Genomic DNA, 23,452 nt, shown 5'->3' with positions numbered 1-23,452 from the left:
CATGGGAGCATGAGGAATGATCATTCCCTAGCGGCACCCGTCGATAACAGTGAATAATAGCCGGGAAGGGAGGCAGACGATAGTAGGGACATGCTCAACAGAGGTGCTGCTATTCTTGGGACAGGAGGCTTCTGCAGAGGAGGAGGAGAGCTTGGCGGGTGGACGGGGCGGGGGGGGGTGTCCTGTCATTGCTGATGCTCTCTAGAGCTCAGAAGCTGGACAGAAACATTGGCTAAGGATGGTCAAAGCTGAGAAGGAAAAAAAGTGAGGAGGGAAAGGGATGAAGTGAAAGGAGCTAGGAGCCACGCTGGAGAGCATACAGACAGCTCAGTGGCCTCAGGTGCATGAGGGATGAAGGAAACAGACTGTGATTGACTATGTGGACCATCTGGGTGATCATCTTCTGGATTTCAGCTGTCCTGGTAGGTGCTCAGAGCTATTTATTCCCAACTGCATGGAATCACATTTTGTCTGAGTAAGTGCACCTCTGTTCCATGAAATCGTGGTGTCTTTGTTTAAAAAGGTCTGTGTAGGACCTGAGATTTTTTTATTTTATTCTTGCTTCTGCTGCTTCCTGCACTGATTGACAGACGGCTAGATGCTGGATGCCTCAGTTTCCCCACCTATATAAAGACAGCAATGTTACCCAGCTGCTTTGGTAAACATAGCAGGTTCTGTGATGAAGGAGTAAAGAGTTGATGCCATTTAGAGAAGCTTTGCTAATTTACAGCAGCAAGCAATCCCCTAAGGGGGAACGCCTACCACTACCAATGCCTCCGATGACTCAGATTGAAGGAATGCAAAGCGATGTTTGACCCACAAAGTTTGGTTTCTTTCTTTTAGGTTTATTACTTTACTGGGAATTTATGTGGCAGATTGTCACTGCTGAGCTCCGAGTGCTCAGATTGGTTGGGAAGGACAACTGAACCTGGGCTGTGATCTCCAGGTGCTGCTCAGCTTATTCAGATTTTGAAAGCATATAAAATCAAGACTGAAATATGTCCAGCCTGGGTGTGAGAAGTTGGGAAAGGATCAAATTCTCAGCAAATGTAAAAAATCATTGTTTCATTGCAACTAATGGAAAGATCAATCTATTTGCCCCAGCAGAGGATTTGTTTCAAACTCTGAGAAAACCTGAGCTCTACGTAGATATTTTAATTGCAGAGTGAATGCAATCTGCAAACTTTTCTGCCTTTTGATCACCTTCCACAATAAAAACAGTGACTATGATGTTTTTCTTGTTATTTTGGTTTCTTATGCTTAAGTATTACCTAAAGGACTATGTAAGTAGATGTCACTGCTCAGAGTTCCACTGAGAGCATCTCCTTCCACTTGTTCTCTTTCTAATCCTTAAAAATACCTATTTTGATTTTTGCCAGGCATCCTTTGTTCTCCTTTAAATCCTCTCATTAAACTAAACCCACTTACTTTCAAATTAAATGGCTGTGAATTCTGTGGCTGCAAATATTAGTTATATTAAATAGTGTTTAGATCCATTCATTTCACAGGTTAAAAACTATAGTTGGATGTTGCTATCAATACCACAAACTGCAGCTTTCTGCCCTTTCTGGACATCTAGTTATTACAACTATTTCTCTTTGGAATGGTTTTGCTATCTTATATTTTTTCTAAACAAAATATGAGGATGTCTTGCCTCCTCATCAAAATCTGACAGCCTGGGAGCTGGGAGCTGTTTCAGCAAACTGAAGACGAAAGGAAGAGACGAAGAAACCACATGTAGAGGAGCCCATTTTCCCCCTTGATTTCAAGGTGCAGGCTGTTTGCTCCCAGTTGCAGGCAGTAAACACCAGCGAGACGGAGCGCAGCCGGTAGCAGAGCGGGGTTCCCCGGCCGGGGCATGAGGAGCAGGACTTCGCATTGCTCAGCAGAGCCGCGCCGGACCTGCGACGGCCCCGCTTGTGCCCAGCCTGCCCCGTTGGATGCCGGCATTGGCAAAGACCGACCGAGGGACAGCATTTGTGGAAAACAAGGTCTTTAAACCAGCACCTGGAGGATCCCTGCTTTCTCTGGTTTTAAAATCCTGTTACTGACCTGTCTATTACCAGGCAGCGGTATCTACCTGATCAGAATAGGGTGGACATCACTTGGCGGGGTAAAATAGTAACTGTAAGGCACTAACTACACCATATTCCTGCTTGAGCAACACGTTTTATGTAAGAAAATAATGCTGTATCAGAGCACCAGGGCGATCTTCACAGCTGAATGTGCTAAAAGCATGTGGCCTCATTATAGCCATAAAGAAACAGCATAAGCTTTAAATCCCTTTTTAGAACAAAAAATTTCTTAGGACCCACATTTCTTAAAAGAAAATGGTGCCCACAAGATGTACAGGCTTATTTAAGATGAAGAATTTTCCTGTTTCTGAGATCGTTACTAACGTGATTGCTACCATTCATTTTTGCATATGTTCGGTATGGTCTTGAACGACCCGCATGCGAACCAGACCAATTCTGTTGGCCACTTCAAATGCTCAGCACTAATATTGTGTTTTAACATATTTTTAAGGCAACTTTGGACAGAAATATTACAGCAGAAGTATCTTGTGGGTCTTAACTGTCACATTTGTACTTGTGAATTCTGAAAATGTACTAAATTGCTTTACCATTAGTAATCAAATAGATAATATAGAGTGATAAATAATGCGCATTTTAAAAATCTGTCAATATTTAGAAATTATGAAATTCAGTCTTCAGCTAACAACTGAAACTACTAAACGCAGTTACATTTCTTTAGACACGTTACTCCAGTCAGATATTTCTATTTTTTCAAAGATTAAATGGATTTTTAAAATATATTTTTTTCAAAGATTACATGGATTAAAAATGCATTTAAATCCTGGCATCAGAGGACCATTTATTTCATCTGAATACTTTGCATGTGTGATTCCAGAAAATTCATTATGTTATGCAAAACCAAATGGTTTTTAGTTTATTTATTTCATGATGCACAAAGACAAGGGGAAAGATGCTGAAGTTAAACACAACAGACCAAATAGATGAGGCATGATACGCTGCTGAAAAGATCAGTCAAACTTTGTTCAGAAAAACAATACCCAGAATACTTCCAGCCAAATGAGCAGCAATATAGTCTCTGATGTCTGTTAGGCTAAAATTTAATTGTAGAAAAGTAATAGTTCTCATTACAATGTTTTCAGTGATCATTCTCTCTCCTAAATCTAATCTGAAAGTGATCAACAATGCTTGATCAAGTTGAGTAGTAATATAATGCTGCCGGGTTAACTTTTCCTGCACAAAGTACATAAAAAGTTCTATCTATCTGATACTTTTGAAATAATACATGCTGATGACTTGCTTTTAATCTTTTAAGTATATGTGTGTATATACATATATATGCACACACACATAAATGTGTGTATATATGTGTATATATGCACATGTATACACACACACATATAATTTCCATAGTGGGAATTTATAAAGACATTTTATTTTGTTCATGAGGGAGAAATTATCTAATTTGTTATAATGGGAATCCACTTATATTCAGTATTTTAACTGTAAAAAATAATAGAAACTGGTAAAATAATAGAAATAGTAAAAGTACTTTTTTACTGCAAGGCATAACAATGGGGACCTCATCCTGCAAATCATTTCACAATGATTTTTAATATGTGCTATTTTAATGGTCGGTGGCTGTTTTATATATCCATTTTGGTCCAGCTACATGTAACATGAACTACATATTTCATTGCTACATCAGGATTGAGTTGAGACTAACATTTCCACACTGCTTTGTGAGAAAGAAGGATGGGGCAAGATGGGAAGGTGAGAAAATCACCTTAGAACAAATTATCATCCAGGTTATCGCAAAAATCTGGGTGAAATTCTGCTTTCAGGCAGGCTCCTGCAGCTTCTTGACCAGCAGCAGTGAAACAGGCTTGGGTGGTCTGCAGCCAGTGGGCATATCTGGATCACTTGTGCCTGGGAAAATGACCTGCCAGGTCTATGGTTTCACACTGCCAGGAGTGAGTAATTAATTCTCTGTTGCTCTAGGAGAGTCCAGCAGTGCCCTGGGTGTTTCTGCAGTCTTTTGGAAGAGCATCCTGCTCATGTACTTAATTTAGCAGAATAACATATTTTTCTCAATAACAATAATGTCAGCAAAAGGGAGAAGGCAGAAACTCAGCCTGTGCTTGCCTGCTGCTACTATAAAAAAGCAGATTTAATTAGGAAAATTGACGGTATTTCAAGGAATTATTGCCCGCAGTCAGTTGATAGCATTGCACAAGGAATGTGAGCGTAAGAAGGGTAAATCCCATCAAGGGACATAAGTTTTAAGAGGAACAGTGATTCCACTGCTTTTAAAATTTGCAGATCAGAGCTGTCCCGCCTGTCTGCGATCTCCTGAGCATCCTGAAAAAGGAGGAAGAAAACTGTGCTGAGACCCTCTCCCTGGAGGCGAAGAACAGAACAACCGAAAACGATCTGCTCCTGAGCTCAGGTAAAGGCTGGATGAATGTGCATGATAAAAACAGCTCTCAGATGAGCTGGGTGGCCTCAAAATCCCATAGGAGGCATGTGCCTTGTATGCATCTCTCACATAGGAGCAGAGAAACGGGTAGGATCTGTTATAAGGCTCCGAGAGTGGGATTTTGGCCTTACTGTGACAGCAAGGGTTGTAGGAACCTTCTAACTCAGCTGCTCAACTGCAGTCCTCACAACTAGCGAGCGTATCAGCAAAAAAATCTTGCAAATTGCAGAAGATTTGGAATTCATCTCATCTTGGACAAGGATATTTTTATAAAGTCAGCTCAGTAAGTGCAAATTTACTTAACTATATTTGCCTTCAAAGTCAATGAATATCATCAGCCAACATTTAAATCACATGTCCTGAAGGTCCTCGCTCCTTCCTCCTTGCTCTAACTTACTGTCACGTAACAGAGCTCTGGCATTTCAAAGAGGATTTATCATCATAAAGGAGTTCTTTGGCCTGGGAAGGTCTTGTGGTACTGAGTCCGCATCATGTAGACAGCTTTCCTTTCACAGCTGAGCAAGTGTGTTCATGTGCAAGGGCTCTCAGAGAAGTTATTGAAGCTTGCTCCTGAACTGAGCGTTAGCTCCCTCAGACAGCAGCTGGGTCAGCATCTCTGTCCAACAGCGCACGTTGGATGGAGGCAACGGTCGTGACTATTTTTTGTCCGTGACGAGCCATCGCCACTGGGCAGGTTTGTGTCCTTCACAGCGTCTCGCAGACTGAACTGTTTCTGTGTGACTTGTGTGGAGCATGACATGGGAAGGTCCCCACCAGTGTGGAAAGGGAAGGAGCTCCCATGAGATGTGCTGTGTGCAGGGTGTACTGGCCAGAGATAAGCTGCTGTGTGGAGCAAGAGTTGAGGCTTTTTCTTAGTTTCAAAGCCTTCCTCTTTAGCAGAGACTGTTGGAGACACTTCACTATGGCCTGGCTCAAAGGCAGGACTTGGAGGGAAGATCTATTGCCTGGTTTCTTAGCATGCCTAGCATTTTTCTCCATCTTTGTTTTAACCCAGTGAGCCTTGCAGACTGATGGGTGTAAGCACGATTTCAGGCCATTACGCCCATGTAGCAGCGACAGGGCACCTTATGGCAGGTTGCCAGATGCTCCAGAATACAGATCTGTCTCATTGCATATAAAAAGTTCGATGATACGAATAAATCAGTAGTGTTTGTTTCCTTCCCCGGTGCCCTTCACTGAAGAAGAGGGTGGTTTGACAACCTGTCTATTTTTCTGCTTTGATTCTGTGACATGGTTCTAATGTTGAGCTCTGCATTTCCTCTGCACCAGTGCTCCGAAGATGCAAACAAGTTAAACTTCCCAGGACCGTGCAGGTGTGGACCAGCGCTAGCATTAGCAGGCAGTACCGTTTTACAGACGGTCTCCTTGCATCTCAGTCAAATAGTAGCTCCTCAGCAGAGACTTAATCTAGTCTTAAGTTGGATCCAAATCTTAAAAATTCCCCTGAGACCTTTTGTTGCTCAAAATTTTTAAACACAATAATTCTACCCTCTGTGCCATTCTCCCCAAATCTACAGAGAGAGGAGTAAAAAGTATCCGATTGTGTTAAATCTTTGAGAAAGCGTTTACGATGTCTGTCAAAATTACTCTTTTAACACTAAAAGTCAGATCAAACAAGACATACTGCCAGGGGCTCAGGGCTACCCACGTAGCAGAAAGCTTTAAGGTGAAAGTGGCCAGAGTGACTAAGGCCCTCTCTGTCTCTAACTCTGCAAACACACCTTCTCGTGGCAGTGAAACCCCAGAAGAATAAACAAGGGTAAGATGCACATCTTTCCCCAAGTAATGGTTCCCGAAGAGAGAGACCAGGAATTTCCTTTTGCTGGTCTATACTCAAGGAAGGTTTGTTACCTTGATAAATTATGGAGTAATGCTTCTATTCTGGGAAATAATACATCTGAAAATACCTCCAGCCTTTGATTATCTACATGTCTGAGGTCTGTGTGGAGAAAATCCCGTACAGGGACTTCAGTTTGAAGAAGAGACAAACAAAGCTCTGGGGATTCAGTGCATGTCCTTGCTGGTTCACGCAGGGAGAGGGGAAGGCAGCTTTGCAGGATGTAGGTTGCCTGCCATACCCCGCCCTTCCTGCACCTGCCCCAGAAGCTTTGTCCGGTGCAAGCAGGAGGAAGGACAAAGCAGGGGACAAGCTTCCACAGTGCCACCTCTGCTGCGGTGCTCACGTCTCGGTGAAAACGGCACAAACACACAGGTTTAGTTGCGGGTGCATCAGACACAAAGCACCTGAGCAGCAAGTGTTTCTTATCCTCCTGCGGTATAAAGAAAAAGGGACTCTGCCCTTTTGATAGCATTAGCCTGGAGAAGAGAGAAGTGTCACACTGATGTAACCCAAGTCATGGTTATGCTTTTCTTTGTGCATGAGCAAATATGGGGTAATTCTCTCAGGTGCAGGGAGCGGGGAAGGGAGGCTGCTGGAGGTCTGGGACCTCTGGTCATGGTGACACCATGTATTGCTGCTGGGGGAATGCTCTGTCTCCTACTTGAGGAAGGTCACCAAGAGCACAGGGGTGTCAGGGAGGTGCTGCTGTGCTCTGCCTCCGCCCAGGAGGCTCTTATTTAGATCGGGATGGGGGGCACTGGCTTTGCTCCACGAGAAAAGGCAAGAAGCCTACCTGCCAGAGGAATGGCTCTGCTGGTTCTTGTGTTCTCCTCCTGGGCCGGGACCATCCCAACATCGTCATTTTGCCGGGTTTATCTGTGCGCTGAGCCTGATCTGGGGGTTTTATGCCAGTGGTGTTGGCATGAAGGATCCATAACCCAAACAATGCAGCACGGCTAGGCATAAACATCACCTGAGGTGCCGTTAAAATGTTGCTTTGAAGTAAATGGTTACCAAGTCCTATAAACATTGGCACAGGGAGGACACGAGAGCTGAGGTGCCTTGGCCGTGAAAAGCTTTGTATTTCCAGGCACTCGGACTGCTGTGCAGGAGGAAATCAATAAATTTCTAGAAATGTACATGTTTTTGTCAGGCTAATAGAGGCTGGCCTTACAAAGCACGAGGCGTTTGAAGAGAACACTCAGCACTTCCTCCCCTCCGCTTTCAGAGAGCATGCAGGGCCTTTGGCACGCAGCAGGGCCTGCCAGGGGTAAGGCGGTCCTGGCACGCTCCCGTGGCCCCTTTTTAACCTGCCGCGTTACAAAACCCACAGACGAGGCTTCGCTAAAACCAATGACAGTTAGCGGAGGCAGAAGGGAACCAGCCTGAACGATTTCAGGAGAAGAGCAAATTAAGACAGACCAGGATTGCGGTTTCTCTGTGGCACAAGGGGCATCAGCTGGAGGTCGTCTCTATTAACGCTCCGCACTGCAGGCCAAAATTCATCCATGCCGGCTTCAAGAACCTAAGCAGGACTGAGATCAGCGTCATGCTGTGCTCCGCTGGCCGTCAGCTCCCTGCTGCCTCTCTGTCGCTCCTCACAGAAGGCAACATGGCCAAGGCGAGGGCGCAGCTGGAAAAGCCCCCCTTACCCCCTGACTGTAGGAGGGGACCGCACAAGCCTATCCTTAACGCAAGCAGCTCCTGCACCTAACCGAGGGAAATGGGGTGAATCTGGGCAGCATCGGTCAGTCCCTGCAGCTGATGGTGGCAGAAGGTGGCAGAAGGTGCAGGGAGGGCAACTGAGCCACGGGCTTGTGCCTGCAGAGGGCCCAGTGGGCCTCCAGCTTCAACCTCTGAGATGGGTCCTCCAACAGGCAGGTCACACCGTCAGAGGCCTGGCCTCGGAAAGAAAAACAGCACAGGCAGATCATGCCAGCGTATTAGTGTGAACCCATGTCTTGCCCTGGCCTGTAAATGTGGTGATCTTCCCTTTACAGTCCCAAGGACTGACAGAGCTTGGCAAAGTTTTGCTCTCCTGCAGCAGAAAAGCCACTGAGACCTGCAGCCAAGCCCAGCGAGTGGTCTGTTGGAGTTATTCACTCCAGCACAGTCTTGGCATAATGAAAGAGTTGAACAAGGAGAGGAGTATTTATGGTGGTACGAGGATGACATGGATACTGTTCCTCTCTGCCCTTTCCCCACTATCATTCTGAAGCTGTTTAAACTCCTAGTCATGTTGCATCTTTTTCTGTTTACAAAAGGATCATGTAAGGAAAACGTCATGGTGACTCAAATGACTCAAAGTAGAAGCTTTAGAAAGACTGAAAAGTGAGCTAAAAAATTAACGTCTGGTTTCCTTCATCTTTCTGGGGACATTCAATAGTTACCAGAATACAGATGAGTAGCCAGGGGCCTGATGCAAAATTCGCAATGGCCCAAGTTGCTCTTTGTCTGGCCAGTAGAGACCCGTGGAGTCAAAGACTGGAATGGGATGGGCCTGGAGCTTGCTGGGGTTGGTTTGAAGCAAGGAGGACCAGTTCTGTCCTACCCAAGTCTTGACAGGACTCAGCAGGACTTGCTGTCTATTATTCAGCTTGCTTTTCAGAGTACTGAGCATCTTTGTTCCTGTAGCTGCCTTGGTCCTTGGGAGACATTGCATGGTGTTTCGCTGCTTGGAGATGTTTCATAGTGTTGCGTTGTTGGGAGAAGTTCCATGGTGTTTTGTCACTGGGAGGTGCTGCATGGTGTTTCGTTGTTGCCCTCCCCAGGCAGATGTGCTGGAATGTGGGATAACATGAGCTGCTGGCCTTCATCGGCCGTGGGACAGACTGTCAACGCTCACTGCCCTGAATTCTTCCAGATGCTGACTGGGAAAAAAGGTAACACTAAAAATATGCTGTTCTTGCCCAGGTGTTTTTTATTGTTATTTTATTTTTAAATGTCTTATTTCAAAGATGCCACTGTCAGGTCTGAACTTGAAGTGAAATTGTGTCCCTGCTTGTTTTAAAGACCAATGGTCACTCAGCAGCCCCGTTTCCAACAGTAAGCTAAATGTGGGAAAGCCTGGAATTAAAGTAGCAAAATCTTTTAAATGTTTATTTTTCTTAGCCAGGTGGAGAAAAGTGCAGGAAGTAAATGCTATCCTGAAAAGCAGTTTTTTATCATGGTTTCTTAAAGTAAAGAGTTTTCTCCACTCAGACTCTGTGTTTATGTATTTCTGCCCATCTTTCCCCTTCTAATAATTCTTTGAGCCAGTGGCTGATCTCAGCTGAGCTTGATGGTGACAAAACTTCACACAGCATTACATTCATACAAGTTTTGGCAAAACAGACAGCCAGGTAGGGGGAAAAGATCCTTTTTTTTGCCTCCATCAAGAGGAAATCTGCACTGGGGGTTCACCCCTTGGCTGTGACAGGCTCCACACAAGTGGCACAGATTCATGGGAACTCAGGTTTCACGGCTCACCGAAAAACGTACTCAAAAAGAAATGAGCTCAGGCAATGTTTGTTGTCCTTCCTCTGGGATTTCTAAGCTAGAAATGAAGTGAAATTTATTCCCAGTATACTGGAAATAGTAATAGATATACAGTAATCATGAGCCATTAAGTAGGAGTTTCTGTCTGCTTTCTTTTCAGTTCTACTTTTCAACAATGCCCAAGAAATGTATTTACATTTCTCTTTAGCAAGGTAATGATTCAAATCGGGAGAACGTTTTGCATTCTTCGGTTATAGCACATGGATTAGTGAGGTCCAGTACTGACAGAAAAGCAGAAATTCATTTTATGGAAGGAGGAAAGGGAGATGAAATATTAGATTGTCTAATAAAGATTAGATAAGTTAGAGGAGAAGCACTTAGTGCCTTTTAAATAAAATCAGGCATGAGCAATCCAGATTAAAATAAACACTGTCCTATTTTCTGTACATACAAACAGTAGCTGCCCATTGAATCCTATAATCTGAAGGATAAACTACACAAAGACACAGATCGCTGAACAAATCATCCATCTGGCATGTGCTCACAAATCTTCAGCATAGTGATACCGACTCTTAAATGCATTAAATCAAATCCCTGCTGATACAGCCACTAGAGGGAACTGCTCCCTACCTCTGGCCTTCATACTGGGGAGGAAAACAGGAGTTTACATCCAAAGGTCATAATTACATCTCAAATGTGCATTGCACTATCTTGGAGATAGTCTAACAGCTTTAAACTTTAGTTGTCCTCCTTATCGAGAAGCTGTGAGCTGAACCACTTCTGATAAGCAATAACCAGAGTGACAGTGTTCAAAAGAGAAACCCAAGACATGGTCCATTGGCATTTGCATCTTATTGCGGTCTCTGCATCTGGCATTTTGGGTCAAAGTCAGCAATAGTTTTTTCTCATTCTCATAGCCACATTCTTCTCTGATTTTATACTGCGGTTGGCGTGTGACTCATGCATTTAATTACTGCTATAGTCATCCTGTTTGAAGCAATTTTGCAAAAGAAAAACAAATATCTGTTTGCTTGAAAAAAAAGCAAAGGTTTTTCCTCCTCACCACTTACAAAGCAGATGGGCAGCCACAAATGCCAAAGACCCATACGTTAAGGGACACAGATAACTCTGAGCTCTGACCAAACCCTGGTGTCCGTGCTGTTGCTCTTTGTGCTGGCATCTAGACTTGCATTTGCAGCCCAGACTGTCTGGCCCCTTCCTGTAACAGACCAAAAAAACAAAATAATCTGGAACCAAGTAACATAACTGAAGTTCACATCCAAGCCTGCCCATTGTGGCTTAGGCAAGAAATGAGGAAAGGTGTGATGGCTGTGGGGATTCAGAGGCAGAGGAGAAGGCCACATCTGGTGGCCCCAGTTCCACAGCCATCCCTTTAGCCAGTGTTCCCCCTTGCCTAGGGAGCTACGAAAGCCTCCAAGGCACCAGTAAACACCAAGCACTGATCTCATTAAACACACTGCAGACACCCAAACTGCTCCCAGCAAGGCATGCTGCAGTTTCCCCAGTGTGTGTGTCACCCATAAGCAAGTAGCATTGTTAAAATTGTGCTCATGTCCATCAATATAATACTATGCCCTGCATATCTCCCATGCTTTGTATCTAACGCAATTGTATGCACACACCAACACAGAACTTCACCTCTTCTTGGCTGATCCACTTCAACATCCTCTGGCAAAAACCAGTTACAGGCGTGTTTACAAGCACAACACTCTGCTCTGAGTTAAGTACGTGTGTCTTAATAATTGAAGCTGAAGTATAGAATTTGCCAGCATACCACTCCCTTGCTGGGTGCCAAGACAGGCTGGGGAGAACTGTTTGGGAGAGCTGTTTCTCTTGGTTTTGCTGCACTGCAGCAGGGTATAGAAAACCTAGCTTAAAAAGCAAGCCTGGCCCTTCCAAAGATGCTAAGCCAGAACAAGATGTTCATAAAAGCATCAGGATAATAGTCTGATACTGACATACCCAGAGCTCTTCCCACTTGGCAATCTCGGCGTGCTTGATGTGCCTTGCAGTTTTACAGAGGTGAGTTCAAATCAAGTCCAGACATGCTGTCAGGTCACCAGAACTAGCCCAGAGGTAGCAGGAGGCCTGACTCGGTCCTGACAGTCCCCGCAGGGCTCCAAAGAGCATAAACCAGTGCCAAACACTGCTGCATATGCATCTCTCTCCATTCCTTCGACACTGCAGGGATGTTTTGCAGGAACTGGGTGCCCTAGAGTCCCCATAGCTAAGTGTGCGGCCAAAAATAGACCTTTATGGTGCCTTTTGGCAAGGCTTCTACTAAGAAGCGCTGCTGATTTCAGGCCCTCTCTAAGTCCTTGCTAGTATTGCTATTACTGCAGCAAAGCCAGGATTTCACTCCATGTTTCTAAAGTGTGGCTCCTACCTGACAGATTCATGTGATTAGGAGTGAACGGTGGTTTTATTTCTTTGTAAAAGTTTCTCTTCTCTTCAGTGCATAACCTACATGCCTGTTAGGGTTATTTTCTTCCAATGAGATTGTAAGGTGTGTAGGGCAGGACTTCCCACTTCCACTTTAGTGCCAGACGTGAATATGGATCTGTTCAAACCTGTCCTGTTCAACTATGTGCAACTTGCTGGGGATCCATCTCACTCAGCTTTAGGAGTCTAAAAGTCAGATATCCCAGCAGGAGCGGGTCAGGCAGACTGCCCTCTGCTGATATCTGTCTGAAAATGCGATTAATTCTGCAAATGCCTCTTTTTCTCCACTGACTAGAAAGACAGCCACGAGGGTCACAGCTGGACTCAAGCATTTAGATTTCAGAAGTCTAACTTAAATAAGGTGAATCCCATCCTAGCCTTTAATTTACAAGTAAGCAAAGAAATCAACAGTGTAAGATAAAACCCAGACCTGGCTGTGGGGACAAGACTTTTAGTTTTCATTTAAATCTCACCAAAAATCTGTGACCATCTAACATTTTATGTTCTCTTCAGACCATGACAGACCACAGTAAGGAGGTGGGACCATTCAGGAAAGTATCAGGTTTGCATGGAGTACAAATCCGTGATTGAAAAAGTCACGTGTTTGCTGATCTCGGAATACTGGCCAAGAAACACCAGATGTACTGAACAGTATTATTTATGTTGCAATTAATAAAAACACATCCATCACAGTCATCCCTGAGTTGGCAAACAATATTACGACCCACACAAGTACACTGGGCAAGTATCAACATAATTAGCTCAGCTGCATTTCACCTCCAGCTATGCAGAGTGCACTGCCTGGGGCAGAATATTCTCTTTGCTCTTGGAGCAACCCTACACATTGGTGACTGACCCCCGAGGAGAACAAAGATACAACTGGAAATGATCACATCTAATTTTGTCTTTTTATTTTGTTGTTACCACACAGGTTTTGTCTACCGAAACTGTACGAGTCAGGGTTGGTCAGACCCATATCCGAGACCTGATATTGCTTGTGGCTACAATGTCAATGACACGACAAACGAGGCGAGAGTGAGTCTGAGTGCCTGTGACCACACATCTGCTGCTTTGGGGCCCTGGGGGAGAAACATGTTAAGGAGAGACTGAGTGATGCTGTGATTTTACAGGTGTTTTTCAGCATAAATCCTTCCTCCAAGTGATCAGAATGGGTTGCTCAGGGTAAAACTTCAGCAGTTGATTTTACAAGAAAATTTATTTGTTAAATAGGAGGAGTCACCTCTTGGTGTGGGCTGATTTCTACCAGAGAGTCAAAGGTAAAGATGTGAATATATGTTCCCCTGCAGCGTTCCTATTTCATGACTCTGAAGACCATGTACACCATCGGATACTGCACCTCTCTTGTGACGCTAACGATAGCCTTAGCAGTCCTGGCCTCTTTCAGGTGAGGAGAAGTGTCTCTGGTTTGCATTTGGCCAGGACTTCTGGTCACCTCAGCTAACACAGATCCTCTGCTGGCAAGTTAAAAATTGAAGTATTCCTGAAAACCTTCACAGAAATCAGTAACAAAAATTATCTCTGAGTCTTGTCTCCTAGAAAATGTTGGGGCTGTTTCTCATAATGTGCTCTCCTGTTCTTTCCAAAATGTAGCTGGATATATTTTGCAGACTGGTCTTTGCACCACCTCCCTTCTGAGGTCTTCCCATGACTTATGTGTCCCTTGGCAGAGTGTCTTTTCCCCACTTGAGACTGTGGCTAAAACTTTGGTCTGAGTGCCACTGCACTGACTTCTGCGGAGGTGGTGTGGGTTTACAGCAGTGATCTGACAGTCGGCTTATCTTCCCTCATCCTTATAACCTGGAATTTGTACTTTGCTCCTTATTCAGTGAAATGAACTTCCCTTACAGTAAGTGTCAGGGAGGCACCTCTGGGCAGAAAGAATCCCAACTACTTTGCAAAGTCGTCTCCAAGTTGCACAGCCTTCGGATCCAGGTTACGTGGAGATTTAATAGAGAAAACATTGCAGGCACAAGTGCATTATGCAGGCAAACCAAATAAATCCACCCAGGTGTGGATAAACACCTTGGGTTCATGTTACTGCAGAAAGGAGGAGGGAGGCTAGAACAAGCATATTGGCATGAAATCACAGTTCTTCTGGCAATATTCACCTTGTTTCAGTAACTGAGCGGAGCAGATGTGACTTTAGCTTTTCAAGGTCTTCTCTAGGATATCCCTCTTGGGAAATGCATTAGTCTTCCTTTCACAGACAGAAAAACAGCGTTCTTAATTTGTCAATTTACATTAATCAGGATTGAAACCTGCTGTTTACAGCCGCTAGCTACCTGTGTTGGCTAGGAATGTAACTTCACAGGATCTCTCTCTCTTTTTGTAACAGAAGACTTCACTGTACGAGGAACTACATCCACATGCATCTCTTCACATCATTCATTTTGCGAGCCTCATCCAACTTCATCAAGGATGCCATTTTGTTTTCATCTGAAGACACAAATTACTGTGGGGCATACACGGTAACCCTCTGGCTTCCAGGCTGCTCCACACCTCAGTTTCCCAGTAGGATCCTAGCAGTAGTTAGTCTGTAGGGAAGGAAATCTCCATCCCAGCTTTCTATTTAGCACATGGGGTTATGGGAGAAGAGAGGTATGCCCTGTCCCTTCTCTGTCACTCAGTCCTGCGTGTTGGTTTTTCCTGGCTGAGATTTCCCTGTTTGGGAGTATTCTGCATGGGTGAGGGAGGCATGAGGATGCAAAAGCAGCTCAGGCTGGAGCATATACACAGAAACCCAGGTGTGGTTCCTCCTGGCTATAGATGCCCTTACAAGTATTGGAGCAGAGAGCATCCGGGTCAGTCTGAAGTAGGTACCTGCATTCATCATCTCAATTGCGTTGACTAGGTGGCCACAGAAGACACCAGGAGTTCAGCACATTGACCCAGAAATGCCGAAACATGGGTGTCTTAGGCTGTGAACACAGGATACACCACCAGGGTAGAGATCGTTACATGGGTTTTAGATCCTGGTAGATGTGGGGCTGGCAGGAAAAGTACAAGAATGTGCTAAGTATTGCTGACTTATATTGCATTGTGAGACCTGATAGTAAGATATGGGATTGCACCCAGAGAGCTTGGAAAAGGAACCTCCCAAATTTTGAACTGTTTTTTCCTTTTTCTTTTTTTTGGCAACAAAATATCTTGAAAATAGGGGTGTGAGTGAGCACTGGAGATGAGGTTCAATGCTTTAAACCAAAAGATAAGAATTAGGGAGGGAAATTAAAAAAAAAAAAAAAGGCTTTGGGTTTTTTTACACACACACAAACCCCCCCCCTTCCAGTTTTGCTGGATTTTTGTTGCTGAACAAGAACATTTTCAGCAAATTTTAACTTGTCTTTAGCGACTCTTTTTCTTAAGAAACAAAGACTGACAAATACATTCATGTGCTTCTCTAAGGTGGTATTAGTGTTACTGATACTAATAAGGTAGTGATAGTGAAACTCCTCTGAGACAGTAACCCAACCTGAATGTCCATTCAGTTCTTGCTAGTGAAGCAGTTGATTAATGCATTTACAAGTGCCAGGCCTGCTTTCTTGTCATGTGAACGCCTGTCTCAAGGCCACCCGTTTAGTCCCCTAATTGCTATAAAATCTCTGTTTGCCAAGATTTCTTTACAGCGCACTTTCTGTTAGAAGGTAGATACAAACCCAGGCAGAAGTTAATTATCCTCTCTTTCCTTAGGCTGGGTGTAAGCTCACCATGGTCTTCTTTCAGTATTGCATCATGTCTAACTACAGCTGGCTCCTTGTGGAGGGACTGTACCTCCACACTCTCCTGGTTATTTCTTTCTTCTCGGAAACGAAGTTCCTCTGGTGGTTCATCGCCCTTGGATGGGGTACTGGTTCTCCTTTCAGTAAGAGTAACTGTGGGTTTGTTTTGCCTTTGGATGGACTTGTGGAGCAGTAACTAGCTTTTCCAATCACAGGTGCTCCAACTGTGTTTGTGGCCGCATGGGCAACTGCTAGGCAGCTCCATGAAAATATTGGGTAAGTTGCATGGACGGGGAGAAGGTGGCACAGCAGGGGGAGCATGCAGCCCCCATGCAGGCTGCTGCACAGGGTCCTGCTCATTCCTAACTGCTGGAAGCCAAGCAAACCCACCACCACCCTGTTGTGGTGCAAGTCTGGATCCTAGCATGGGTGGGAGTAGAGGTCCAGCTGAGCAACCTTAGAAAGAGCTTCAAATTTCATTTGAGCATTTTCAAGGGTGGGAGGTAGCCTTCAAGTATGAATTCAGCGCACAATGTTTTCAGCATCTGTATTTGACTTTCTGATCAGTTAAACTTTGTTTCTTCCTCTTCTCCCTTCCAAAATTTTGAACAGTGGTTCTAGTGTTTGGGCAGGATATACTTTTGCTCCGTGTGGGTGGACAGTTTTCTGTCAAAATGTTGTACAGCTAAGTGAGAACAGGAAATTAATTTCATAGAAGAAGGGAATAGGGGCCTATCTGAAGTGCAAAACAGACTAAACCTCTTTGAAAAGACACCAGTGTTTTCATAACTGACTGCACCTTCCCTTCTATTTTTACAGGTGTTGGGACATTAACACTAATGCCAATACCTGGTGGATCATTAGAGGTCCTGTAGTTTTGTCTATTTTTGTAAGTCTTTTCTGGGACAAGCAGAGTCAAACTGTATTTTCAAATATTGTGAAGTCAGAGATCATCTACTCAACATGCTTTAGAGTTGTGTTCATGAACTGACCTTAGATATGTGCCTGAACTGGTGTGACACATGAATTACTGCTTAAGCAACTTCTGCTCAGTGGGATTTAGTCAGTAACCGATGCCCCGAAGCTAAGTTCACAAGGCAAGATGGAGTGTCCTCCCAAGAAGCAAAAGCCTGAAGAAGATCAGGTTTCCACATCCTGTTGATTTCATATGAACTTGGCTGGCTTGTGGAAGCTTGTTTTGGACTGTTCCAAGGAAGGCTCTAGAGGAGAAACGAGGTGGCTGTACATTTCAGTACAATCGCCTTTGTGTCTCCCGGTCAATGCCCCTCTCAGCAAAGCCAAAAACAACTTGCCTTACACGACCATTAGCTTTTGTTTTCAGCAATGAAAGCAGCTCACAGGCTGCACGCACCGTATGTTAGTGGACTGCAATTATACTATTATGGCACTGCCCACTGAAATAAGGATTGGCATTGAAACTCGGTGTGAACCTGCCCAGTACAAGGCAGTAGTGATGTCAAGAGCAGTTTGGTACATATAACACTCAGCACCTATGAGTGTTGAGCATTTGCTGGTGCCCACCTTCAGAGCCTTAGGTACCGAGGGTCTGGAGCTGGGCGCTGCTTCTTGGAAAGAGTTGTTCTGCCCACTCTGCAATGATCCATCTGAAGCCCTAGTACAGAAACACGCAAACTGTTAGTGACTCTCAAGTGACCTACTGACACTCTAAGTGAGAACCCAAGAGCGGGTTGAGGTTTTTGTGTTGCCAGTAGGAGCCATTATGTTTGCAAAACACAACCTGCAACACTTGCTCTCTTGGAAACCCAAGCAGCAGAGATGGTGGGTTAAAGTTCTGCTCCCATTGATCACTGAGCAATTCTTCATCCCCATGAGACAAGCAGAAGACCACACAAATGATTCAGGATTGACTTAGTAATGAGGCCATGGCATTTATTTTTCTTAAAGAAACAACCATTACGCTTCAGGAGCCACTCGGCAATATTTAAATGGAAACAAGGCCCAGGCATTCTGCAAGGCAAAAAGGACAAATCTAAACTTCTCTTTTGACAGCCACCACCCACTATTCACTTCAAGTTTCCTCAAAATCTTGATCACACCTAGCTTAGCCACTTCAGGCAAGAACCACCTGCATGACTCTGCCTCTTTTCCTAAAAGAGGCTTTTCTCAAGCCCATAGCCACAAACAAACAGCCAGTCCTTCAGAAATCAGATCTAATCTCCTTATTCCTCAGGGCACACAGCCCTTGGCGGTTCAAAGGGCAGATAAACTCCTTTGTGCTCCTTGGCTGAAGGCTCCGGCCCGGCCTGCAATGCCTCCCAGCAGAAATCCCGCCATCCTATCCCCCCTTCTCCAGTAGCTGTCATCAGCAAAAAGTCCTGCTCAGCTTACACTGCTCATGCCTCGCCTAGTGGGTTAAAAAACCCAGAATCCCCAGACCTGAAGCTCCTTTCCCTCCTCAACGCCCCCAAAATCTTTCAGTCTTTCCTTCATGTTCCCCACTTGTAGCTCCTGCCAGCTCTGCTCCTTTCCTCACCCCTCCCCAAACTTAAAGCCCTCTCCTCAGCAGCCCAGGCTATGCAGAAACAGTTGCTCTCTCTTCATCCAATAATTTAGGCAACGCAGGGACATCCTGGGTCTATCCCATCTACAGCAGACACGCTTCTCTTGGGGAAACCCACCACTTCAGAGCCCTGCTCCAACACCCACAGGCACCTACAAGCCACCGTGAAGAGGATGCACCGTTGCGATGATGTTTCCAGGCATTGGGAAGGGTTAAGGGCCTGCCACGGTGCAGGGTGTTGCAAAAGGGCCGTGGGTGCCGGTCAGCAGGATGTGTGGATGCAGGAGGAGCCCTGATGCGAAGGGCAGATAAAACCGAGGTCGCTCCCCAGCGCTACACGCTGGCAGTGGGAGAGAGGCACTCTCAGGCCAGCTCTGCCTCCCCTGTGACTCCCACTCCTTGCCTGAGGGTCAAACGAGCAGGAACAGCTATTGGCTTCACCTTAGCCCAAACTGAGGAGGAGATCAGCATTTTTATCTGATATACACCCTTGGAGAGGGGGAAAATGCAAACGAACTTCAGTGTCAACTCTCCTATTCCCCACTTTCAACTGCTTTGCCTCCATCATCCCAAACCACGCTGTGCCTTTTGGCAGGGAAATGGCATTTGCAGTCCCAGTTAGCAAGCACTAGCTCCAGTGCTGCCCCTTTGCTGGCATCCAAAGTGGGGCCAGACTGCGCAGAGGCTGTCTGAACCCCGCAGCCAGAAGGGCTCCTATCGATGCACCCCGTCTCCCTGCCCTTTGGGGATTTGCCCGGATAATAAACCCCGATTGTCCCCATAATTAAAGCTGCAGCAAACCCACGGGGAAAGCAGCCAGCAGCCAAGCCCAGGGTGGCCAGGAGGGCTGGAGAGGCAGGGACAGAGGCTGGGATGGGGACAGGGACATGGGCACGCCAGCCCCAGCCCCTCTATTCTGCCTGTTCAGCCAAAACACCCCAAACTGGCTCTGCCGATAACCTGGCAGTTACATGAGTGGTTACTGGGCATTTGGTTTTGTTGTTGGTGGTTTTTTTTCACAGCCTTCCTTTCGTTTTTTTCAGGTTAATTTCATTCTTTTTGTCAGCATTTTAAGAATCTTGATGAGGAAGCTCAGCTCGCCTGAAAGACGGAGCAGTGATTTCAACCAATACAAGTATGTCTCTTACATTGTGACTTTATGCCACATGAGCCCACCCAAGCTCCTCTTGCTCCTTCTACACCGGCTTTCCCCTTTGTTTTCATTCTCAGGAGACTTGCAAAGTCAACGCTCCTTCTCATCCCTCTCTTTGGGGTCCATTACATCATCTTCGCTTTTTTCCCCGAAGACGCAAGCAGCGGCACAATGGAAATTCAGCTGTTTTTTGAATTGGCTCTTGGATCATTCCAGGTAATATTTGACAAGCTATTATTTCTTTAAAATAATAATAAGAGATATAACATATAACTCCGCAACAGAGTAGAGGCCCAACAGCAAAACCAAGCTGTCTGATTTCCCGCGAGATGCCTCATCCCCATTCAAAAGCTGAAACTGCAGTTCTAATTCTGTGACCACGGTTCTTTTATCTTTTAGGGCTTTGTCGTGGCTGTACTTTATTGTTTTCTTAATGGTGAGGTGAGTTTTGTGTATATAACATTCTTTTTCATTGCTCAAGCATGCCTCATTAATCAGTAGGGTATGTTCTCCAATGAATTACATGTCTTATCTGAGGGTTTTCTTCCCAGCTACCTAATGCCACTCGTGAAATTCCTCCTAGACCTGGCAAACCTAAGTAATTATATGCCAGATGCAAACTTCTCCTTTCAACTGCTGCAGTCCTTTGGTAAATCAGATGATAGCATTATTACTGTCTGGGAACAGACAGTGAGAGTACCATCCCGCACATGGTCACACTGATAATCAACTGGTTCTGATATATCTGTCATCCCATGGCTGTTTCCTTTGCTTGATCCTTGGGAGGGAATTTGTCAGAAGCTGTATCCAGTCCAAGTTTATTAGGACTCTCATAAGGTAAAGCTTTTGGAAGAGGGACCGTTTCCTTTGTAGTCATATGATAACTCCCAGGCTTCTGGGCTAGAACTTGTACTCTGAAATGCTGCTGCTGCTGCTGGTAGAGATGGGGAGAAACTTTATCCAAACCTGGGACATCCTGAGGTTATTGAAAGGAAAAAAGCCCCAACCTCAGTGCCTAACACTGGAGGAAAAAGTCACTTTGAAATGGAGGAGATGTTTGAAATTCTTTGACTGATCCTTTAACAGGGTTCAGAAAAAGTTGTTTTCAAAGGAAAATCTGCATTTTTTTTGTGCCAATATGTCCCATTTTTACAACTAATAAAAATATTGGAAACACCTAAACCAAACACTTACTAAGACCAGCTAGACTCTGTGAACAGTTTCATCTGCAATTAAACAGAAAAACAGGTTAACAGAAAATTGTGTAGCTGCAACAACAGTATCACTATAAGTGACAAGGAACAGGCCCTACCCTAACCCCTTAAACTGGGGGTTAAATAAACAAATCCAAACCTTGGCACAGGTAACCCACTCTCCTTTTCCTGTTATAGTGCTCTCTGCAATGCAGGGCTCCAAGATAAACTAGCTGAACCAAGTATTTTGTGACCTTTCTACCTAGGTTCAGCTGGAAGTTCAGAGAAAATGGAGACAGTGGCATTTAAGCAAACACTTGCGTCAGCATCTCAGCACCTCAGCGAGTAATGGAGGAAGTGGCTTAACTCAGGAGATGCAGATGGTGAGGTCGAGCCCACCAGAGCACAGGAGAGCAACCCTCCAAAGATCAAGCGTGCTTTAACACTGTACGCCTGAAGGATACCTCCATGCTCAGATGCACATGGTTAAGTCCCATGGACCATGCTGGGAGCCTTTATCCAAAAGCACGACTTGGCTGTAGATCAACAGTTCTTGAAGCACATCTGTTCATTTATATTCTGTGTAGCACCAGAGTTATTCTGCAAGGCAAAATGGGCCAAAACATTATGCTCTTCCTTGGGTTTCTGGCCACAGTCATTTGTGTTTCTTTCTGCACCAATATCTTTCAGCTGCTATTTCTACCATTAAATGTGAACTTTCATCTTCCATGTGGCTCTCCAACACGTTCCAGGCTAAGCCAGGCCAGTGGGCTTTAGATGTTCTCTATTTCTTCTGCTGCTGAAGCTGGGAGGACAATCAATTTTGTACGATGTAGGTTACGTGCCATTCTTTAACACAGCCCATGGGTTTGAAATGAAAAATTAATTCATCCCTAAAATTTATCAAGATTCAGAGTTGTTCTGTTGTGGTGATGGATGATAGACACTGAGAACATAAAGCACAGCTGAGGTCCTGTTTCCCCTCTGACTGCATATCCGTTGCTCAGGTATGCTCCCGTGACAGTGGCAGGTTCAGACAGTTTTGTCCCTTTGCCTCTTCTAACAGTAGAGACCTCAGAAATAACAGTGATCTAATTTGGATCTTTGTGTGTTTTGGAAATGGTAAAAAAGCCATTATTGCGTATTCCAAGGGTGGCCAAGAAAGCCATTCCTAAGATGGCTCTTTCCTATTGTGTCTGTACCTCTAAGACTTGTCCAGCTAGTCTCCGAAGGGAAGCAATGAAAGCCCTTGAGACATTTAAAACTCAACTGAACTGGACAGTACAAGGTATCTTGTGAAAAACACCACCATAGTGGCTGGCAAATACCTGTTTAGAGTCTACAATATGAAAAATTTTAGAAATCTGCAAAGACTGCACACTGTAACATGCTGCCACGAGGTATTTGAGCTTCTAATACAGCTTTACATTCTTAAGGATAAAATTGTTAAGCAAATTTCCCTGGTTTGAGTTGGAAAAGGGATAAAAGAATTCATCTGACAAATGCAATCAAGCCTCCTACTTGGTTTTGTATCTGCATTTCCCCAGTTGGGACAATTCTTGCCTGGTTTATTTCAAGGGCAAAGATAACTGAGCAAAAGCAAGTGGCGTTTATCGCACTTCTCCCTCCTCCTGATCACCTACAAAACATTGGCAAAATGTGCATGGTATGTCAAATGCTGATGCAGCGGCATTAACCACTCGCTCTGCCAAAACTGCTCTAACAAGCTTTTATTCACACCAAGCCATCATGGTAGACTTCTGCCATTTTACCAGAAGGCAGACATGCAGAGAAATTCAAAGGATGCTTTCAAAGTTAAATCACCTGTGCAGAAGCAGGTTTTTGAGTGCTATTAGCACTGTTTAAAACTCTGAGATTCAGGAAAAATGTCTTTTTTTTTCTCTGCTGGTGCTGACAGACTGCACAGCCTGTATCCTCCCTGGTGAAGCAGGCGTTGCTGATGGCAGCCAGGCAAGGAAGGGCACCTCAGCCAGAGGGAGGGTTTCACCTTCGCTCTGGCCTCCCCTGCCCAGTTGGCTTTGCCTGCTGATGCAGGTCACCCAGCAGCAGGAGAGTTGAACCGCTTTAAAAACAGGGAAAAAAAAAATCAAATATAAAGCAGTGAACTGGCAAGCATTTCCAGGAATTAATTTTAAACTTACATTTTTTGGAAATGGCAAGGTTTTCAGTCGACTTTGTCCTTTAAAACTCAGCCAAAGCAAGTAGAAGGAAGAGCAGAAGCGGGATCAGTCTCGTGACCGAGGGAGAAGTGAAAGCCTCTTCATGCACGTTTGGGTGAAAGATCTCACTTCTTGCTGACTTACCCAAGCCATGCAGAGCCTCCAACCTTCACGGGGGTTCACTTTGTCCCAGCGCATTTAGCAAGTCAGATACTTAAAAAAAAAATACAACCCTTAGCCTCATTTTCTCCCTGTCCTACAAACAAGACCAAGAAGAGTGAAACAACTTGTGTGTTCCCTGCCTGAGAATGAAACATTTATCAGTCAAGCCAAA

The 23,452-nt window shown here is 44.8% G+C and overlaps 1 protein-coding gene across 1 annotated transcript; it reads left to right on the top strand.

Moving 5' to 3' along the window:
• Positions 1-194: 194 nt before the first annotated feature.
• Positions 195-21,442, top strand: SCTR (secretin receptor; the record flags this gene model as incomplete). Its single annotated transcript, XM_082001831.1, is given in 17 exon segments — positions 195-233; positions 237-266; positions 268-318; positions 321-368; positions 372-422; positions 4,356-4,482; positions 9,145-9,255; positions 13,245-13,348; positions 13,621-13,718; positions 14,670-14,802; positions 16,022-16,175; positions 16,266-16,326; positions 16,870-16,939; positions 19,636-19,727; positions 19,823-19,961; positions 20,145-20,186; positions 21,205-21,442. Coding segments are annotated over 17 exon segments (1,527 nt in total). The 3' UTR covers positions 21,382-21,442.
• Between the last annotated feature and the right edge of the window lie 2,010 nt (positions 21,443-23,452).

This window comes from Phaethon aethereus (assembly GCF_964289735.1).
Source record: "Phaethon aethereus genome assembly, chromosome: 6".
In the NCBI taxonomy this organism is placed as follows: Eukaryota; Metazoa; Chordata; class Aves; order Phaethontiformes; family Phaethontidae; genus Phaethon; species Phaethon aethereus.
This window is presented reverse-complemented; position numbering and strand designations above follow the sequence as displayed.